Below are 16,775 nucleotides of genomic sequence, written 5' to 3' on the forward strand. Positions count from 1 at the left end.
TACTCTCTGCACTTTCTGCACAGACACTCTTGGCATCGACAGCGCTTGCAGAACATAAAATATTTTAGCCACCAGGAATACATTACACACTGTGGCTCGCGAAAAAACAGAAAAATTGTGTCCTCCCCATTTGCTGGTCTGGGACTTAGCACGCTGTGTTTCCTCGTCCCAATACTCTTTAGTATTCCGGTAGTGATTCAGCGGCACACCCAAGTACTTTCCCGGGGTTTTCGTGCATTGCATGTTACAGAAGTGTTCTGGCGTGTGTTGCCAGTCTCCATGCCATAAACCTAAACATTTTGACTAACTTATTGCGCCTCCAGTTACCCTGCAAAACAACACAGCTTCTTCGGCAACTGCACGCACACTGGCTTCGTGGGCACAAAACACAGCGATGTCGTTTGCATAGACTAAGGCCTTAACTTCGGCATCCAAAAACGTGTACCCTCGGATATTTGGCCTCGTAAGGAGCCTTAAGCAAAATGGCTCCAGATAAAGTGCAAATAAGAGGGGCGAGAGTGGACAGCCCTGTCGGGCAGGGCAGAAGACAGCACTGGTATGCTTTCACTCAAACCCCTGTTTATAACAAATTTTGGAGCGCACTCTTTATAAACCATTTTCACACCGTCAGTGATGACAGATCCGACGTTTACGTGCTCTAAAAGTGTAAACAGGATGTCATGCCCAACCCTATCGAAAGCCTAATTGCAACGTAGCCACGCGGTCTTGCATTGCATCACAACATTCCAGGACACTCCTTGCTGTGTGAATATTCGTAAAAATTGTCCTGCCTTTTATGCCACACGTCTGGTGTGGACCTACTAATGATGTAATGACGTTTTGTAGTCTTCTTGCTAGGAGCTTCATGTAAATTTTGTAGTCAACATTGGTTAAGCTTATAGGACGATAGTTTCCGACGCAAAGTAACCTAACCGGGTCCTCTGTTTTTGGAATTAGTATTATAGGAGACAGCCTGAAAGATGTAGGGGTGCCGTTGTGCTCATAGCATTCAGCTATCACGCGCTCAAGACAAACAGCCATTTCGGTCTTAAAGAACTTGTATATGGCGGCCCCAAGACCATCCGGCCCAGGCGACTTACTGGGACTTAATTCAGCTATGGCTATTTCAATTTCTGCCGAAGTTATGGGTCTCTCAAGCACCTGTTTTGCGTCGTCATCCACGACAGGCATGAGTGATAGAAAGTCGGTTGTGAAACTGTCAATATCATTTAATTTCTGTCTAAGCAAGGATCTGTAATACTCCAGGAATGCAAGCTCTACTAATGCCCTTTCAGTGGTTACTTCATTGCGATAACAAATCTTGTTTATCTCTTTTTTCACCGCGTACCTCTTTTCATCGCTCAACGCTCGTTTCGTGGGCGTTTCCCCTTGCCATAGCGTCTCGGCACGCGCCCTTATTATCGCGCCGCGGTACCTTTCCTCATCTATCACTTCCAGTTTACTTTTTGTTTCTTTTATTTCGTTTGTAAACAGTCCCGGCTTAATGCTTTCTGCACTAAGCATGCAATATAGCTCGCTCTGAAGCTCTTTTTCTTGTCTTTCTTTAGTCGGACGCTCTACCTATGGCAGTAACTTTAAGGTCGCACTTAAATTGTTCCCACTCCTGTATAAAATTTTCAGATGTGTTCAGAAACACGTTAGTGAGGTGTTCCTTGGTTTCAGCAACACATCTTGAAGCAATTTGTCATTCAATTTCCATAAGCCCCAGTTGAATTTTGCGGATTTTTCATTCCTGCCAATGGTGACCATAACCAAAGAGTGGTCAGTAAAGCTGACGTGTTGCGTCTGGTAACTACAACAAATTGGCGCCAACACAATCGGAACGTATATCCGATCAAGTCTTGAGTGACAACGACCTTGAAAGTGCGTGTAATTTGCTTCGTCCCCAGGTGTCAGCACAATGCCAATCTCTTCTAGCTCATTTTCATTAACCATTTGTAAGAGCAATTCAGCGCTTATGTCTTTAACGACTCGATTCGCTGTTCTGTCCTCCGCTCTGCAGACACAATTAAAGTCTCCAAGCAATAAAACACGCCTTTCGCAAGCCACGCACGATTCAACGAATTTAAAGAAAGATTCGCGTTCATTGCATCTGTTCGGTGCGTGGACACATACAGCTTTCCATGGCATTCCAGAAAAAAACAAAATCCCAGTCAACAAGTCGTCCCGTTTCACACGTCATCGCGTATTTAACCGCAACAGCACTGCGGATTAAAATGATACAACCCCCCTACCTCTGCACAGCGTGACAAACGCACACATTATACCTATTGCGGAAAAGTTCGACCATGCGCTCAGCTTGTTCTTCACTTTCGATTTTTGTTTCTTGGACAGCCAACAGATCGACATCGTTTTCTAACAAAAAACGACTCAGCTGTTGTTGCCTTCTGCGCGCTGAAAGGCCTCGCACATTCAGCGTCGCCACGCGTAGTCTACTTTCGGGATTGACCGCCATCTAAAGCATGTAGAACTCGCCCAACATGGTACTCACGTGTCTATTACAATAAGTCATGGTGTCAGTCCGTCGCAAAAGCACACTCACTGGTCCCGATCGTTGACCGGACGCCACTGCTGCGTTCGAAGCGGCGCCCCCGCTAAGTCGGAGGCGTTGCTGACCTAGTCCTGCGGTCTCGAGGCACATTAGGCTTCGGTTTCAAGGAGAACCGACGAACTGGAAGGCTCTTTGCGGGAGGTTCTTCGTTTCCCGTCCCATCTTCGTTGGTCTTTTCGACGGTATCCTCATGTTTCCGCTTAGCAGGCATGCTTGAAGTAAGGGCCATCTCGGCGTCTTCGTTTTCGCGTACAGCGGCCTCCTTCGAGTTGGAAGGTTCGCTTGCCGTCAAATCGATTTCAGTCTCCTCCGCAGATGTCGATTCAGAGGCTTCAGGCGCAGTGCTCTGCCCGCAGGTTTTTCCGTTAAGCTTTTCCCCCGCCTTGTCGTTCTCACGGGGCGTATCTTTTTCAGTGTTTTCTTCACTGCCTTCTAGGGTGGCTTCTGCGGCGTCTAACGCATCCATCAGGTGTTCTGCCGCCTCATCCTTCCGGGCCGGGCCTGTAACGCTCGCGTACGTTCGCACGCACTGGCTCTCATAGTGGCCGTATCGACGACACAGACCGCAACGCGGCACAGGGCACTCTCGGCGTATGTGACCGGTTCCATGGCACCGAAGACACAAAGGCGCTCTGCCAGGGACTTGCACAAGTGCGACGTTCTCAGCGATACGCAGCTGATGTGGCAAATCCTCCATAGTGACGCCCACCTTGAGTTTTAGCGTGACTGTCCGCGTTGTGGAAGACTTGTCGACGCAGCCTTGCACCTTCCACTTGTCTCTGGCTACATTAGTCACTTTTCCAAATGGCGCCAACGCGGTCCGCACGTAATCGTCGTGCACACCGTGCAGCAGCCAAAACAGCTTCAGCCAGACGCCCTGGTTGCTGGGGTCAACTACCACACAACGGTGCTCCTTGACGTTGAACGCGTCGGCCTGCAGTATCTTCTGCTTGCCTTCTTCATCCTTGAATGTTACTGCCCAGAGGTGATTCATGCGATAAGCCTCTAGGGCGACCATATCCGGCAGCAGTGACAATCGCGCAAGAGCGTCACGAAAATGTTCTACGCGGTACTGCCTGGCATACTGCCCAGCACTTTGGCAGCAGCGGTGGCCGCGGAAACACACTGCTAAACCGTCGTCTGTACTATTGCAGAGCTCCTGCTGCACGAAGCAACGGCCGCACGTGGGAAGAAGTCTCTGCGCACGCCCCCTTCATACTGTGAAAGCCGCCCCGTCATCTGCTGTGGAATACGCCAACCGCAGCAGTGGCGCCAACGCCGTCGCCAGCACTGGATATAAGATCACCTCAAGGGATCAACAGCAGCGTTTGGCAGCAGCGGTGGCCGCGGAAACACACTGCTAAACCGTCGTCTGTACTATTGCAGAGCTCCTGCTGCACGCAAGCAACGGCCGCACGTGGGAAGAAGTCTCTGCGCACGCCCCCTTCACACTGTGAAAGCCGCCCCGTCATCTGCTCTGGAACACGCCCACCGCCGGAGTGGCGCCAACGCCGTCGCCAGCACTGGATATAAGATCACCTCAAGGGATCAACAGCAGCACTTTGGTAGCAGCGGTGGCCGCGGAAACACACTGCTAAACCGTCGTCTGTACTATTGCAGGTTGGTCGCCTTTGTGAACCAAATCTGATTTTGTTTAATTGCTGCAGCTGCTGCTGCTGCTGCTGCCAAAACTATCGCAATGTCTGGAACTTCTTTGTGCCCTGAATGTAAAGATAGTGCGTCAGAGTCTGGTGATGGCGTGCTTTGCACAGTTTGTAGCACTGTGTGTCACATGGGTAAATGCGCCGGAGTGTCTGAGGCTACTCTGAAATCAAAAGGCGATGTATATCGCAAAGCTTGGAGGTGTCAGCAATGCAGAGGATTGAAAGGTCACCCACAACGAACTGAGAAAGCCGAAATCAACAGCGTAGAAGAACAACAGGGTATATTGCTCATTCTCAACGCAATCAATCAAAAATTTGATATCTTAATGCCATTAAAAGAAACAGTCGATGGCATTGAGGATGCCGTGCAGTTCATGTCTGATCAGATGTCTGACTTGCTTCGGCGCACTGAACAAAATGAACGAGAAATAAAAGAAATCAGGATTAGAGTGGACAGACTTGAGGCGAAAGAGAAAAGTGTGGAATCACTTGAAAGCCAGATTGATGAACTGGAATGGCGACATCGGCGAGCAAACTTAGAATTTCATGGAATTCAGGAAATGGACAGCGAAGATCTTTTGGGCAAACTGAACGCTATCGCCGAAAAACTTGAAGTGCCACTGCTTAGTAACCAAGATGTAGATGCACTCCATCGCTTGCCAGCAAGGCGCGATAAAATTCCGGGCGTTATCTGCCGGTTCGCTAGGCAAGGCGTCAGGGACATGTGGTGGATGAATCGAAAGAAACTGATCGCTGCTGGCGACGGAGTGCATGTGCTCGAAAACCTGACTAGAAGAAATCGGGAACTCTTGAAAACTGTCAAGGATTGGGCAAAAGTACACGATCACAAGTATGTGTGGCACACAAATGGCAAGCTATTGCTAAGGAAGTCTGATGGCATGTCAGCCATTCACATCACTAAAGCGTCTGAACTCGATCGGCTAACCTAAGGTTGTATTCGCATCGCATGGCTGGTACTGTACGTCATTCTACCACCCCGTACATTCTTCCGGGTGCGTTTAGAGGCCATATCGGCTCAACGTTTTCAAAGCACTTAAAATGTCTCCATATTAACGCTCGGTCAATAAGAAACAAGGAATCGCAGCTATCAGCTTTCCTTCAATGTTGCAATGATCCTTTCGATGTCAATATGATTTCTGAAACCTGGTGTACGAGTGAAATAGACGTCCCTCGGTTAGACAGCTACCGGACTTTCTTTTTAAACCGTGTCTTTTACCGCGGTGGCGGTGTGTGTGTTTTATTTGAGAATGCATGGCAACCCGAGTTACTACCCATGTTCACTATTTCTACATGTGATTATGAAATTTTGGCCACTCGTGTCGAAAATGTGATTTTTGTTGTTTGTTATCGGCCCCTGAAGGTTGTACTTCGAATTTCTTTAGTTTTCTTGAATCATTTCTTTCTTATGCTAATGGTAACTGTTTAAGGCTGCTGTTTGGTGGTGATATAAATATTAACTTATTAGCGCCAGATAGTCACACTAAAAATCTAGACCTTTTGTTAAAAGTAAACGGATTTTGCAATGTAATTAATTCACCAACGCGAATTACACCTACCTGCTCGTCATTACTAGATGTGTTCATCACAAATTTTGAGACAATCTCAAAGCCGGGATTATTATTTCTGATCTCAGTGACCACTTGCCCATATTCCTCTGTATAAAACACAGAAAAAATAAGTTCAAGAATTCAAAGCAGTGTTTTCAGGTTACAAACAGCGACAACCTCCTTAAATTCAGAGGCACGTCGACAAATGTCGATTGGACTAGTGTGCTTCACGAGACTGACCCGAACAAAGCGTACGAACATTTTTTAGACATCGTCAAGAGTTTACCAAGAAAGCTTTCCTGTAAGAACAACAAAGCGCAGTCATCACACCCGTAAACCATGGATCACACCTGACCTGAAAAATAAAATTAATAAGAAGCACAAACTCTATCACAAATTCATCAAATCAAAAGAGATCAATGGACTGCAGACTTTCAAAATATACCGAAACCGCCTGAAAAAAACTTGAGCGAGCAAAAAACGCTTACTACGCTAACCAGTTTGGTTCTGCAGGAGGTAAGACGGAGATAATATGGAAAAAATTAAGCAATCTTTTCGCTTTTAGTAATACTCGCATTGATATTAATGTTATCAAGCAAAATGGGGTTGAGATATCGGGAGAACAGTTAGTAAACAAATTCAACCAGCATTTCGTTAATCTTTCAATCCTGCCATATGTGCATAACGACCTTCGCAACATCCCTTTGAGCAGTGAAACAACATTTCTCGACGCTATTGAAGAACGTGAGGTACTGCATGTTTTCCAGGAGCTGAACAATACCACAAGTATAGACAGTGACGGGATGCAACTAAAACCCATCAAGTTTGCCCTTGAAGTCCTGCTTCCATGCCTCACACATATTTTTAATTTGTGCATTTCTAATGCTATCTTTCCATCTAAAATGCAGATTGCACGTGTGTCTGTCATACACAAAAAAGGCGACAAAAATGACTTCGGCAATTATAAACCCATTTCTGTGCTACCAGTATTTTCTAAACCACTTGAAAAGCTAATTCACAAACGTTTCGCAAAGTTCGAAGAGAAACAAATATAATAACTGACTCACAGTATGGATTTCGTAAGCACCGTTCTACAGAGTACGCATTACTAGCTCAAAAAGAGTACATATTAAAACACGTTGATCAAAATAAAATAGTCATCGGCATTTTTATAGACTTTACAAAAGCGTTTGATTTGTTGAATCATGCATTACTAATCCGCAAACTTGACCGCTACGGTTTCCGAGGTCACGCAGGATCTTTTGTACAGTCTTACTTGAGTAATCGCAGACAAGCTGTCAATAATAATGGCCATATATCGGAAATAGAATCACTTGACCGCGGTGTTCCCCAGGGAAGCATACTGGGTCCTTTTCTTTTAATATTTTTATTATTGATATTGTGCAAATCGCCCCTGCAAAATACATAATATATGCTGACGATACCAGTATATTTTTTTCAGGAACTCAAGTAGATACTTTAATAGATACAGTGAATTCTACCCTCTCAAATTTATATGAATGGACAAAAAAATGGTTTACAGGTAAATGTCGCGAAAACAAAAGCAGTTATTTTTAGAGCAAAAAATAAGAAAGTTACACTTGTAAAAGACATTTGCTTCAATATGCTCATGTAGATATAGTACCTACATTTAAAACACTGGGCGTTGTATTTAATGAAAAAATGACTCGGGATGACCATGCCTATTTTATTGCCAGCAAACTGTCGCAAATTATTGGTTTAATTTGCAGATATCGCCAACTACTGCCAACAAGAGCATTGCTGGCCATATATCATTCATTCTTTAGTTCTCGCCTCAATTACTGCAATTTAGTGTGGGGAAAAACTTCGCAAGAAAACATCAATAAGCTACTCGTATTACAGAAAAATTTTATCAGAATAATTGAAAATGTTCCTAGAACATTCCATAAACAAGAACTTTTTATAAATACAAAATAATCCCGGTAACTAAATTGTACACATTTCGCCTCAGCCACGCACTGAAGCGCGAAATTATTAATCACACGTCCTTCCTTCATGAACTCTCCAACATTGAAGTAAGCTATAAAGTACACAACACAAGAAAAGTCGATCAGTGGCACATAAAACATACAGAACAACATATGGCTGTCAAACACTTGAAAACATATTACCGCGTCTACTAAATGCTCTTTGTGTCAATGACATTGACCTAAAACCACCTCACACAGAAAGCTTTTAGAATATTCTTCATTTACAGATACTGCATTGAATCTGTGAACCGAATTGACTGTATTGCACTCTTCATTGCTTTGTTTGTCATTTTGTTTTTCTTGCAGGAAGTACCTGTCGCGATTTTTTGTTTGCAATATTGTACTTAGTTTTGAAAGTGTGCCACGGTTTTGCTGCCAAAGTTCGCAGCTGGGTGTCCATGGCCAAGTCAAGCGGTCCAAGAGGCCGCTTTTACTATGGGCACCCTGTCACCATGTATACTGTGGTGGTAAATAAATAAGTAAATAAATAAATAAATCGATGTCGCCATGCAAAAAAAGAACAGTATTCAAAACAGTCGAACCTGTGGGCAGATGCGGCAGAACCAGCTGGTAATCCTCATTCGGCTTTTCCGTACTCCTGATACCACGGCTCGGCTGAGCCGCTGAAACAGCTCCTTGGGAGCCCATGATGCGCACGTCCGTCATGCTCGGTGGCCGGAAGTCGAATCCTGAGAGCAGGCCAGAACTGTTCACGGCACCAAGTTCATCCACACCACTCGTCCTTCCTTCATGCAAGCAGGGCACTTGGGCGACTGAAGTAAAAGTGGCGTTGCCTGCGCTACAAACAATAAAGTGCGCTTAGAGCAGGAAAACAAAAAAAGTGGCCTGCGCAGGGATCGAACCTACGCCCTTCGCGTTATTAGCACGACGCTCTAACCGACTGAGCTAGCGGGCCAGAACTGTTCATGGCACCAAGTTCATCCACACCACGCGTTCTTCCTTCATGCAAGCAGGGCACTTGGGCGACTGAAGTAAAAGTGGCGTTGCCTGCGCTACAAACAATGAAGTGCGCTGAGAGCACGAAAACAAAAAAGTGGTCTGCGCAGGGATCGAACCTACGACCTTCGCGTTATTAGCAGGACGCTCTAACCGACTGAGCTAGCAGGCCAGAACTGTTCACGGCACCAAGTTCATCCACACCACTCGTTCTTCCTTCATGCAAGCAGGGCACTTGGGCGACTGAAGTAAAAGTGGCGTTGCCTGCGCTACAAACAATGAAGTCCGCTGAGAGCAGGAAAACAAAAAAGTGGCCTGCGCAGGGATCGAACCTACGACCTTCGCGTTATTAGCACGACGCTCTAACCGACTGAGTTAGCTGGCCAGAACTGTTCACGGCACCAAGTTCATCCACACCACTCGTTCTTCCTTCATGCAAGCAGGGCACTTGGGCGACTGAAGTAAAAGTGGCGCTGCCTGCGCTACAAACAATAACGTGCGCTGAGAGCAGGAAAACAAAAAAGTGGCCTGCGCAGGGATCGAACCTACGACCTTCCCGTTATTAGCACGAGGCTCTAACCGACTGAGCTAGCAGGCCAGAACTGTTCACGGCACCAAGTTCATCCACACCACTCGTTCTTACTTCATGGAAGGAGGGCACTTGGGTGACTGAAGTAAAAGTGGCGTTGCCTGCGCTGCAAAGTGCGCTGAGAGCAGGAAAACAAAAAAGTGGCCTGCGCAGGGATCGAACCTACGACCTTCGCGTTATTAGCACGACGCTCTAACCGACTGAGCTAGCAGGCCAGAACTGTTCACGGCACCTAGTTCATCCACACCACTCGTCCTTCCTTCATGCAAGCAGGGCACTTGGGCGACTGAAGTAAAAGTGGCGTTGCCTGCGCTACAAACAATAAAGTGCGCTAAGAGCAGGAAAACAAAAAAGTGGCCTGCGCAGGGATCGAACCTACGACCTTCGCGTTATTAGCACGACGCTCTGATCAACTGAGCTAGCAGGCCTTGTTTTTCTTTATTACCGGCTTGGCAAAAACAAACAGAGCACAATAAAAGAACTTCGCTTTGCTAACAGCACTAGATATTTTGTCTAGTGGACGATGGTTAAAAGAGTCGCAATGAAGCCAGCTGCTCCAAGACAGGCAAGAACTCAGCAGGGCGTACAATAATGTGTTCATGTCTTACATCCATTCGTGTTTTCCAAATGCCGTGCATACATATCAGCATTAGCATGTCCCAAGGCACGCCCCCAGGTTCGGCGCACGGCAAGAAGCGAATCCTGAAAGCTGTTATCGGTCGTTCCTTTTTCAAAGTTAGCTGAAGGATGTCCCATAAGAATACTGCATCATGAAAATCAAGAAATATGTGTTCTATGGTATGGTTATGTAATACCTCCGATACAAGGGGGCCTTTAAGGTAAATAAACTGAAACTGAACTGAATGGTTTCCGGTTTTTTACAGATAAGGCAGTTAACATTACAAGGCACAAATAGCCTTTTGCTTTGCAGCCATGGTTTCATTGGTAGCGTCCCGGTATGAAGCTAAAAAAAAAACGTCTTGGCCGCAGCTCGGAGAGGGAGTCTTTTGATCCTTTTTTAAAACATCGCGCTCAGGACCCCAATTATACACAGCACGATACACAGGTACCGAAAAAGACACTTGGATGAGATCCTTATACAACTTCTTCCGTGTAACTGCAGCCAAATACTCACTCGAAAACCTCACCTGGAGGATACGAAAAGACGCGACTTCACGCAAAAAGGCGCTTAACGCGCTTGGTCTTGTAACTGTAGACACTATATACTCAGGCAGCGAATGGCTTAATCGCACTTGAATTACAGTTCTAAAAAAATGTCACTTCGTTCGCGCTTAAAGAAAAATCTGGTCACAATTTGCTTGAAGAATAAATGCCCAAGACCTCCGTTCCTGATGGCATGAAACAGGTTGCAGCGGCTTGTACGCTCCATGTAGACGCCCATATAAACGTCGCAAACACTCTGTGCACTTTCTGCACAGACACTCGTGGCATCGACAGCGCTTGCAGAACAAAAAATATTTTAGCCACCAGGAATACATTACACACTGTGGCTCGCGAAAAAATAGAAAAATTGTGTCCTTCCCATTTGCTGGTTTGGGACTTGACTCTCTGTGTTTCCTCGTCCCAATAATCTTTGGTATTCCGGTAGTGATTCAGCGGCACACCCAAGTACTTGCCCGGGGTTTTCGTGCATTGCATGTTGCAGACATGTTCTGGCGTGTGTTCCCAGTCTCCATGCCAGAAGCCTAAACATTTTGTCCAACTTATTGCGCCTCCAGTTACGCTGCAAAACAACAGAGCTTCTTCGGCAACTGCACGCACACTGGCTTGGTGGGCACAAAACACAGCGATGTCGTTTGCATAGACTAAGGCCTTAACTTCGGCATCCAAAAACGTGTACCCTCGGATATTTGGCCTCGTAAGGAGCCTTAAGCCGAATGGCTCCAGATAAAGTGAAATTACGAGGGGCGAGAGTGGACAGCCCTGTCGGGCAGAAGACAGCATTGGTATGCTTTCACTAAAACACCTCTTTATAACCAATTATGGAGCGCACTCTTTATAAACCATTTTCACGAGGACAGTGATGACAGATCCGACGTTTACGTGCTCTAAAAGTATAAACATGATGCCATGCCCAACCCTATCGAAAGGCTTGTGCAGATCTAATTGCAACATAGCCACGCGGTCTTGCATTGCGTCGCAGCATTCCAGGACACTCCTTGCTGAGTGAATATTCGTGAAAATTGTCCTGCCTTTTATGCCACATGTCTGGTGTGGACCTGCTAATGATGTAATGACGTTTTGTAGTCGTCTTGCTAGGGCCTTCATGAAAATTTTATAGTCAACATTTGTTAGGCTTATAGGGCGGTAGTTTTCGACGCAAAGTAACCTAACGGGGTCCTATGTTTTTGGATTTAGTATTATATGAGACAGCCTGAAAGATGGAGAGGTCCTGTTGTGCTCATAGCATTCAGCTATCACGCGCTAAAGACAAGCAGCCATTTCGGTTTTAAAGAACTTGCATATGGCGGCCTCAAGACCATCCGGCTAAGGCGACTTACTGGGACTTAACTCTTCTATGGCTATTTCAATTTCTGTCGCAGTTATGGGTCTCTTAAGCACCTGCTTTACGTCGTCAGCCACGAGAGGCATGAGTGGTAGAAAGTCGGTTGTGAAACTGTCAATGTCATTTAATATCTGGCTAAGCAAGGATCTGTAATACTCCTGAAATGCAAGCTCCACCAATGCCCTTTCAGTGGTTATTTCATTGCGATAACAAATCTTGTTCATGTCTTTTTTACCGCGTGCCTCTTTTCATCGCTCAGCGCTCGTTTTGTGGGTGTTTCCCCTTGCCATAGCGTCTCGGCACGCGCCCTTATTATCGCGCCGCGGTATCTGTCCTCATCTATCACTGCCAGTTTACTTTTTGTTTCATTTATTTCATTTGTAAACAATCAAGGCTTAATGCTTTCTGCACTAAGCATGCAATCTAGCTCGCTCTGAAGCTCTTTTTCTTGTCTTTCTTTAGTCGGACGCTCTACCTATGGCAGTAACTTTAAGGTCGCACTTAAATTGTTCCCACTCCTGTATAAAATTTTCAGACGTGCTCAGCAACACGTTAGTGAGGTGTTCCTTGGTTTTAGCAACACATCTTGAAGCAATTTGTCATTGAATTTCCATAAGCCCCAGATGAATTTTCCGGCTTTTTCATTCCCGCCAACGGTGACCGTAACCAAAGAGTGGTCAGTAAAGCTGACGTTTTGCGTCTGGTAAGTGCAACATATTGGCGCCAACTCAGCCGGAACGTATATGCGATCAAGTTTTTAGTGGCAACCACCTTGAAAGTGCGTGTAATTTGCTTAGTCCACAGGAGTCAGTACAATGCCAGTGTCTTCTAGCTCATTTTCATTAGCGATTTGCAAGAGAAATTCAGCACTTATGTCCCTTACGACTCGATTCGCTGTTATGTCCTACGGTGTGCAGACACAATTAAAGTCTCCAAGCAATAAAACACGCCTTTCGCAAGCCACGCACGATTCAACGAGTTTAAAGAAAGATTCGCGTTCATTACATCTGTTCGGTGCGTAGACACATACAGCTCTCCATGGCATTCCAGAAAAAAACTAAATCCCAGACAAGTCGTCCCGTTTCACACGTCATCACGGATTCAACAACAGTAATAGCATTGCGGATTAAAATGATACAACCCCCCGACTTGTACAGAGCATGACAAACGCGTACATTATACCTATTGTGGAAAACTTCGACCATGCGTTTCGTTTGTTCTTCACTTTCGAATTTTGTTTCTTGGACAGCCAACAGATCGATATCATTTTATAATAAAAAACGACTCAGCTGTTGTTGCCTTCTGCGCGCTGAAAGGCCTGGCACATTCAGCGTCGCCACACGAAGTCTACTTTCGGGATTGACCGCCATCTAAAGCATGTAGAAGTCGCCCAACATGGTACTCACGTGTCTATTGCAATAAGTCATGGTGTCAGTCCCTCGCCAAAGCAGGAAGGTGATTAGACGCTCACTGGTCCCGATCGCTGACCGGGACGCCACTGCTGCGTTCGAAGCGGTGCCCCCGCTAAGTCGGAGGCGTTGCTGACGTAGTCCTCGGGTCTGGAGGCACATTAGGCTTCGGTTTCAAGAAGGACCGACGAACTGGAAGGGTCTTTGCAGGAGGTTCTTCGCTTCCCGTCCCATCTTCGTTGGTCTTTTCGACGGTATCCTCATTTGCCCGCTTCGCAGGCATGCTGTCAGCCAAGGCCATCTCGGCGTCTTCGTTTTCGCGTACAGCGGTCTCCTTCTAGTTTGAAGGTTCTCTTGCCGTCAACTCGTTTTCAGTCTTCTCCGCAGATGCCGATGCAGAGGCTTCAGGCGCAGTTCTCTGTCCGCAGGTTTTTCCGTTAAGCTTTTCCCCCGCCTTGTCGTTCTCACGGGGCGTATCTTTTGCAGTGTTTTCTTCACTGCCTTCTAGGGTGGCTTCTGCGGCGTCTAACGCATCCATCAGGTGTTCTGCCGCCTCATCCTTCTGGGCCGGGCCTGTAACGCTCGCGTACGTTCGCACGCACTGGCTCTCATCGTGGCCGTATCGACGACCCAGACCGCAACGCGGCACACGGCACTCTCGGCGTATGTGACCGGTTCCATGGCACCGAAGACACAAATGCGCTCTGCCAGGGACTTGCACAAGTGCGTCCTCAGCGATACGCAGCTGATGTGGCAAATCCTCGATAGTGACGCCCACCTTGAGTTTTAGCGTGACCGTCCGCGTTGTGGAAGACTTGTCGACGCAGCCCTGCACCTTCCACTTGTCTCTGGCTACATCAATCACTTTTCCAAATGGCGCCAACGCGGTCCGCACGTCATCGTCGTGCACACCGTGCAGCAGCCAAAACAGCTTCAGCCGGACGCCCTGGTTGCTGGAGTCAATTACCACTCAACGGTGCTCGTTGACGTTGAACGCGCCGGCCGGCAGTGTCTTCTGCTTGCCTTCTTCACCCTTGAATGTTACTGCCCAAACGTGATTCATTCGATACGCCCCTAGGGCGACCACTTCCGGCAGCAGTGACAATCGCGCATAGCGTCACGAAAATGTCATCGATGTCGCGATGTAAAAAAAAACAGTATTCAAAACAGTCGAACCTGTGGGCAGATGCGGCAGAACCAGCTGGTAATCCTCATTCGGCTTTTCCGTACTCCTGATACCACGGCTCGGCTGAGCCGCTGAAACAGCTCCCTGGGAGCCCATGATGCGCACGTCCGTCACGCTCGGTGGCCGGATGTCCGAGCTAGCAAGCCAGGACTATTCCAGGAATCATTGTAACCCATGCCATTCGTCCATCTTCTATGCACAGAGTACGGCTGCGTGGACAACTCAAGTAAAACTGGCAGTGCCTGCACCATGGACGTTAAACTGCGTTGAGAGCAGTAGAAAAAAAAATAGAACGTGGCCTGCGCAGGGATTGAACCTACGACTTTCGCGTTATTAGCAGGGCGCTCTAACCAACTGAGCTCGCAGGCCCTTTTTTTTCCTTATTGCCGTTAAACAATACATGCACAAGAATAAAAATCGCTAGCCAAACTTTGGGTGAGGTGACAGATTAGAACATTTTCATGTCGATCAATTTGTCCGTAACTGCCACCCAGTGCGCTTGCTGAAGTTTACTGCGGAGAATATGTCTCAGAAAAGCTACACTTTCTATAAAGTTTTCCCTGACTGGTCGCACATTTGCGTCTGCGTGCCTAGGCGCCATCCTCGTTTTCCAGATTCTGTGGAAACTCAGTAGCATAAACATTTCTTATGGCACTTCGTCGTTTTCTATAGGTAGAAACCGGCTGCCATAAGGAGTAGCAGGTAGTTATTTTTTAAGGTTCTTTGCAGGATATCCCAGTGGAAAACCGAATCCCAGCAGTCGATAAACACATGATTGATGGTCTCGGATTTTTTGCACAGCGTGAAATGGAAAGGTTCGTTGGGAACTATGAAAGGGTGCAGGCAACTTTGCAGGAACTGGTGCCAGCTGAAAGCTCTCTTAGTGGCACCGACAAGAAAGCCTTAAAAGGATATGAGAAAGTATTAAAGAAATTCGAAACTTTATTGGGGCAACGACCTTTCTATAGCCCTGTTTGGCCCCTGCGAGCAATTACCGAGGATGCTTCAACCGTCAACGCCCAGTTTACCGCGCTGCACGAGCAAAAGAGGCAGCAGAATCTCTTTGGGACCGCTTGTCAGGGCTGCGGTCTGACGTCTCATTTGACGTCCTGTGGCAGGGGACGAACTCAAGAGCAACAGAGATAGGTCTAAAGGAACCTCGAGCGCACAGAGTTCCGCAGCCGCCAAGAAGGCTTCAATTCACATACAAGCCCGAGGAGCTTGCAGCGCTTGACCCCAAGTCATTATAGAGGAAAGAGTTTTTTGCTCTTATCGACAATATTACCACTGAGATCCGACGGCTATTTGAACAGTCTGGCATGCAGCAGCTGATTAGCCTGGAGCGCATTTTGACTCACGCTGCTGAACGTCGAAACTTCGCGTCAAACGACCTAAATGTGCATTTAGGAGCACATGTTGCAGATTTTGACATCAGCATTCTTTCAGCGCAACTCGTGCTTCTCCCAACGCTCCTGCGTGACGAGGGTCCGACCACAAGTGAACGCATTTTACAAATTCTGCAGGGGAAGTCTGCAGACATGCGTAATATGATGGACCAGGTTGTCCGGTATCTGCAACTTGCGTTTTCTGTGCCTGCGTCAGCTGCTTCAGGAGAGCGATCTTTCAGTGCTCCAAGGAGAGTAAAAACATTTCTGCGCAATCGAATGACGCAGAGGAGGCTGACACACCTTCTCCTCCTCCACGTGCACAAGAATAGAGTTTTTGACCTGCATTTGGATACCGTTGTGAAAGAGTTCGTATCTAGAACGGCAGAACGAACAGCAACCTTCGGCCTCCTTTGACAACCTCTCCTGCCCAACGTCCTCTTGTCATGTTAGCCTTGAAGCTAGTCAGTCTGCGATACTATAGCTTTGTACCTAGTGCCTAGTTTCATGTCTACTTGAATGAATATATCAGTTCACATTTGCTTCAGTGCGAGCGCGAATTCAGAAATATTAAAAATGTTTTTTTTTTCGCAGCTTTCGAATCCATTTACTCACTTGCGTGGTCTGCGCAGGTTTCTGTAATTATGAAACTTCCAACCAATTTTAAAGTGTATATACCAATGTTGAATAAGCGAGGATGCAATTATGAAAAATTGAAACGGCTACATTGAATCAAAACATTAATAATTAATAAGAATAAGAAGTTTGCAGGTGTCAAGCGGATGCAGCTAGCACAGGACCGGGTTAATTCGAGGAATATGGGAGCGGCCTTTGCCTTGCAGTGTGTCTAGCACGGCTGGTGATGATGAAGCAAAGACAATACTTGCCCCCTCACTCCCAAAAACG

General features: G+C 46.7%; 2 protein-coding genes, 3 non-coding genes and 1 pseudogene across 5 annotated transcripts; 1 reads left to right on the top strand and 5 right to left on the bottom strand.

Moving 5' to 3' along the window:
- Nucleotides 1-2,615: 2,615 nt before the first annotated feature.
- LOC149346012 (uncharacterized) lies at nucleotides 2,616-8,464 on the bottom strand. Its single transcript, XM_089541234.1, has 2 exons — nucleotides 8,314-8,464; nucleotides 2,616-3,655 (listed from the first exon to the last, which is right to left on the bottom strand). Exons 1-2 carry the CDS (start codon nucleotides 8,462-8,464, stop codon nucleotides 2,616-2,618), a joined length of 1,191 nt encoding a protein of 396 aa, XP_089397360.1.
- A 194-nt stretch (nucleotides 8,465-8,658) lies between these two features.
- Nucleotides 8,659-8,732, bottom strand: TRNAI-AAU (transfer RNA isoleucine (anticodon AAU)). Its single transcript has one exon. It is a non-coding gene; the product is annotated as a tRNA-Ile (tRNA).
- Nucleotides 8,733-9,503: 771 nt separating this feature from the next.
- TRNAI-AAU (transfer RNA isoleucine (anticodon AAU)) lies at nucleotides 9,504-9,577 on the bottom strand. Its single transcript has one exon. It is a non-coding gene; the product is annotated as a tRNA-Ile (tRNA).
- A 139-nt stretch (nucleotides 9,578-9,716) lies between these two features.
- Nucleotides 9,717-9,790, bottom strand: TRNAI-AAU (transfer RNA isoleucine (anticodon AAU)). The gene has a single exon. It is a non-coding gene; the product is annotated as a tRNA-Ile (tRNA).
- Nucleotides 9,791-13,413: 3,623 nt separating this feature from the next.
- On the bottom strand, nucleotides 13,414-14,580 carry LOC149346016 (uncharacterized; annotated as a pseudogene).
- Nucleotides 14,581-15,803: 1,223 nt separating this feature from the next.
- Nucleotides 15,804-16,286, top strand: LOC149346017 (uncharacterized). Its single transcript, XM_089585328.1, has one exon. The coding sequence runs from the start codon at nucleotides 15,804-15,806 to the stop codon at nucleotides 16,284-16,286; it is 483 nt and encodes a 160-aa protein (XP_089441454.1).
- The last annotated feature ends 489 nt before the right edge of the window (nucleotides 16,287-16,775 follow it).

The sequence above is a fragment of the Amblyomma mixtum genome, chromosome 4, assembly GCF_055824585.1.
Source record: "Amblyomma mixtum isolate Tamu chromosome 4, ASM5582458v1, whole genome shotgun sequence".
Classification (NCBI taxonomy): Eukaryota; Metazoa; Arthropoda; class Arachnida; order Ixodida; family Ixodidae; genus Amblyomma; species Amblyomma mixtum.

Bases quoted from the DNA above. Each gene is read 5' to 3' on its own strand.
- LOC149346012 (XM_089541234.1), bottom strand. From the start codon at position 8,464: ATGGGCTCCCAAGGAGCTGTTTCAGCGGCTCAGCCGAGCCGTGGTATC. The intron at 3,656-8,313 runs ATTTATTTATTT...GTGCTGGGCAGT, and splicing joins TTTTTTGCATGGCGACATCG to ATGCCAGGCAGTACCGCGTA.
- LOC149346017 (XM_089585328.1), top strand. From the start codon at position 15,804: ATGCAGCAGCTGATTAGCCTGGAGCGCATTTTGACTCACGCTGCTGAA.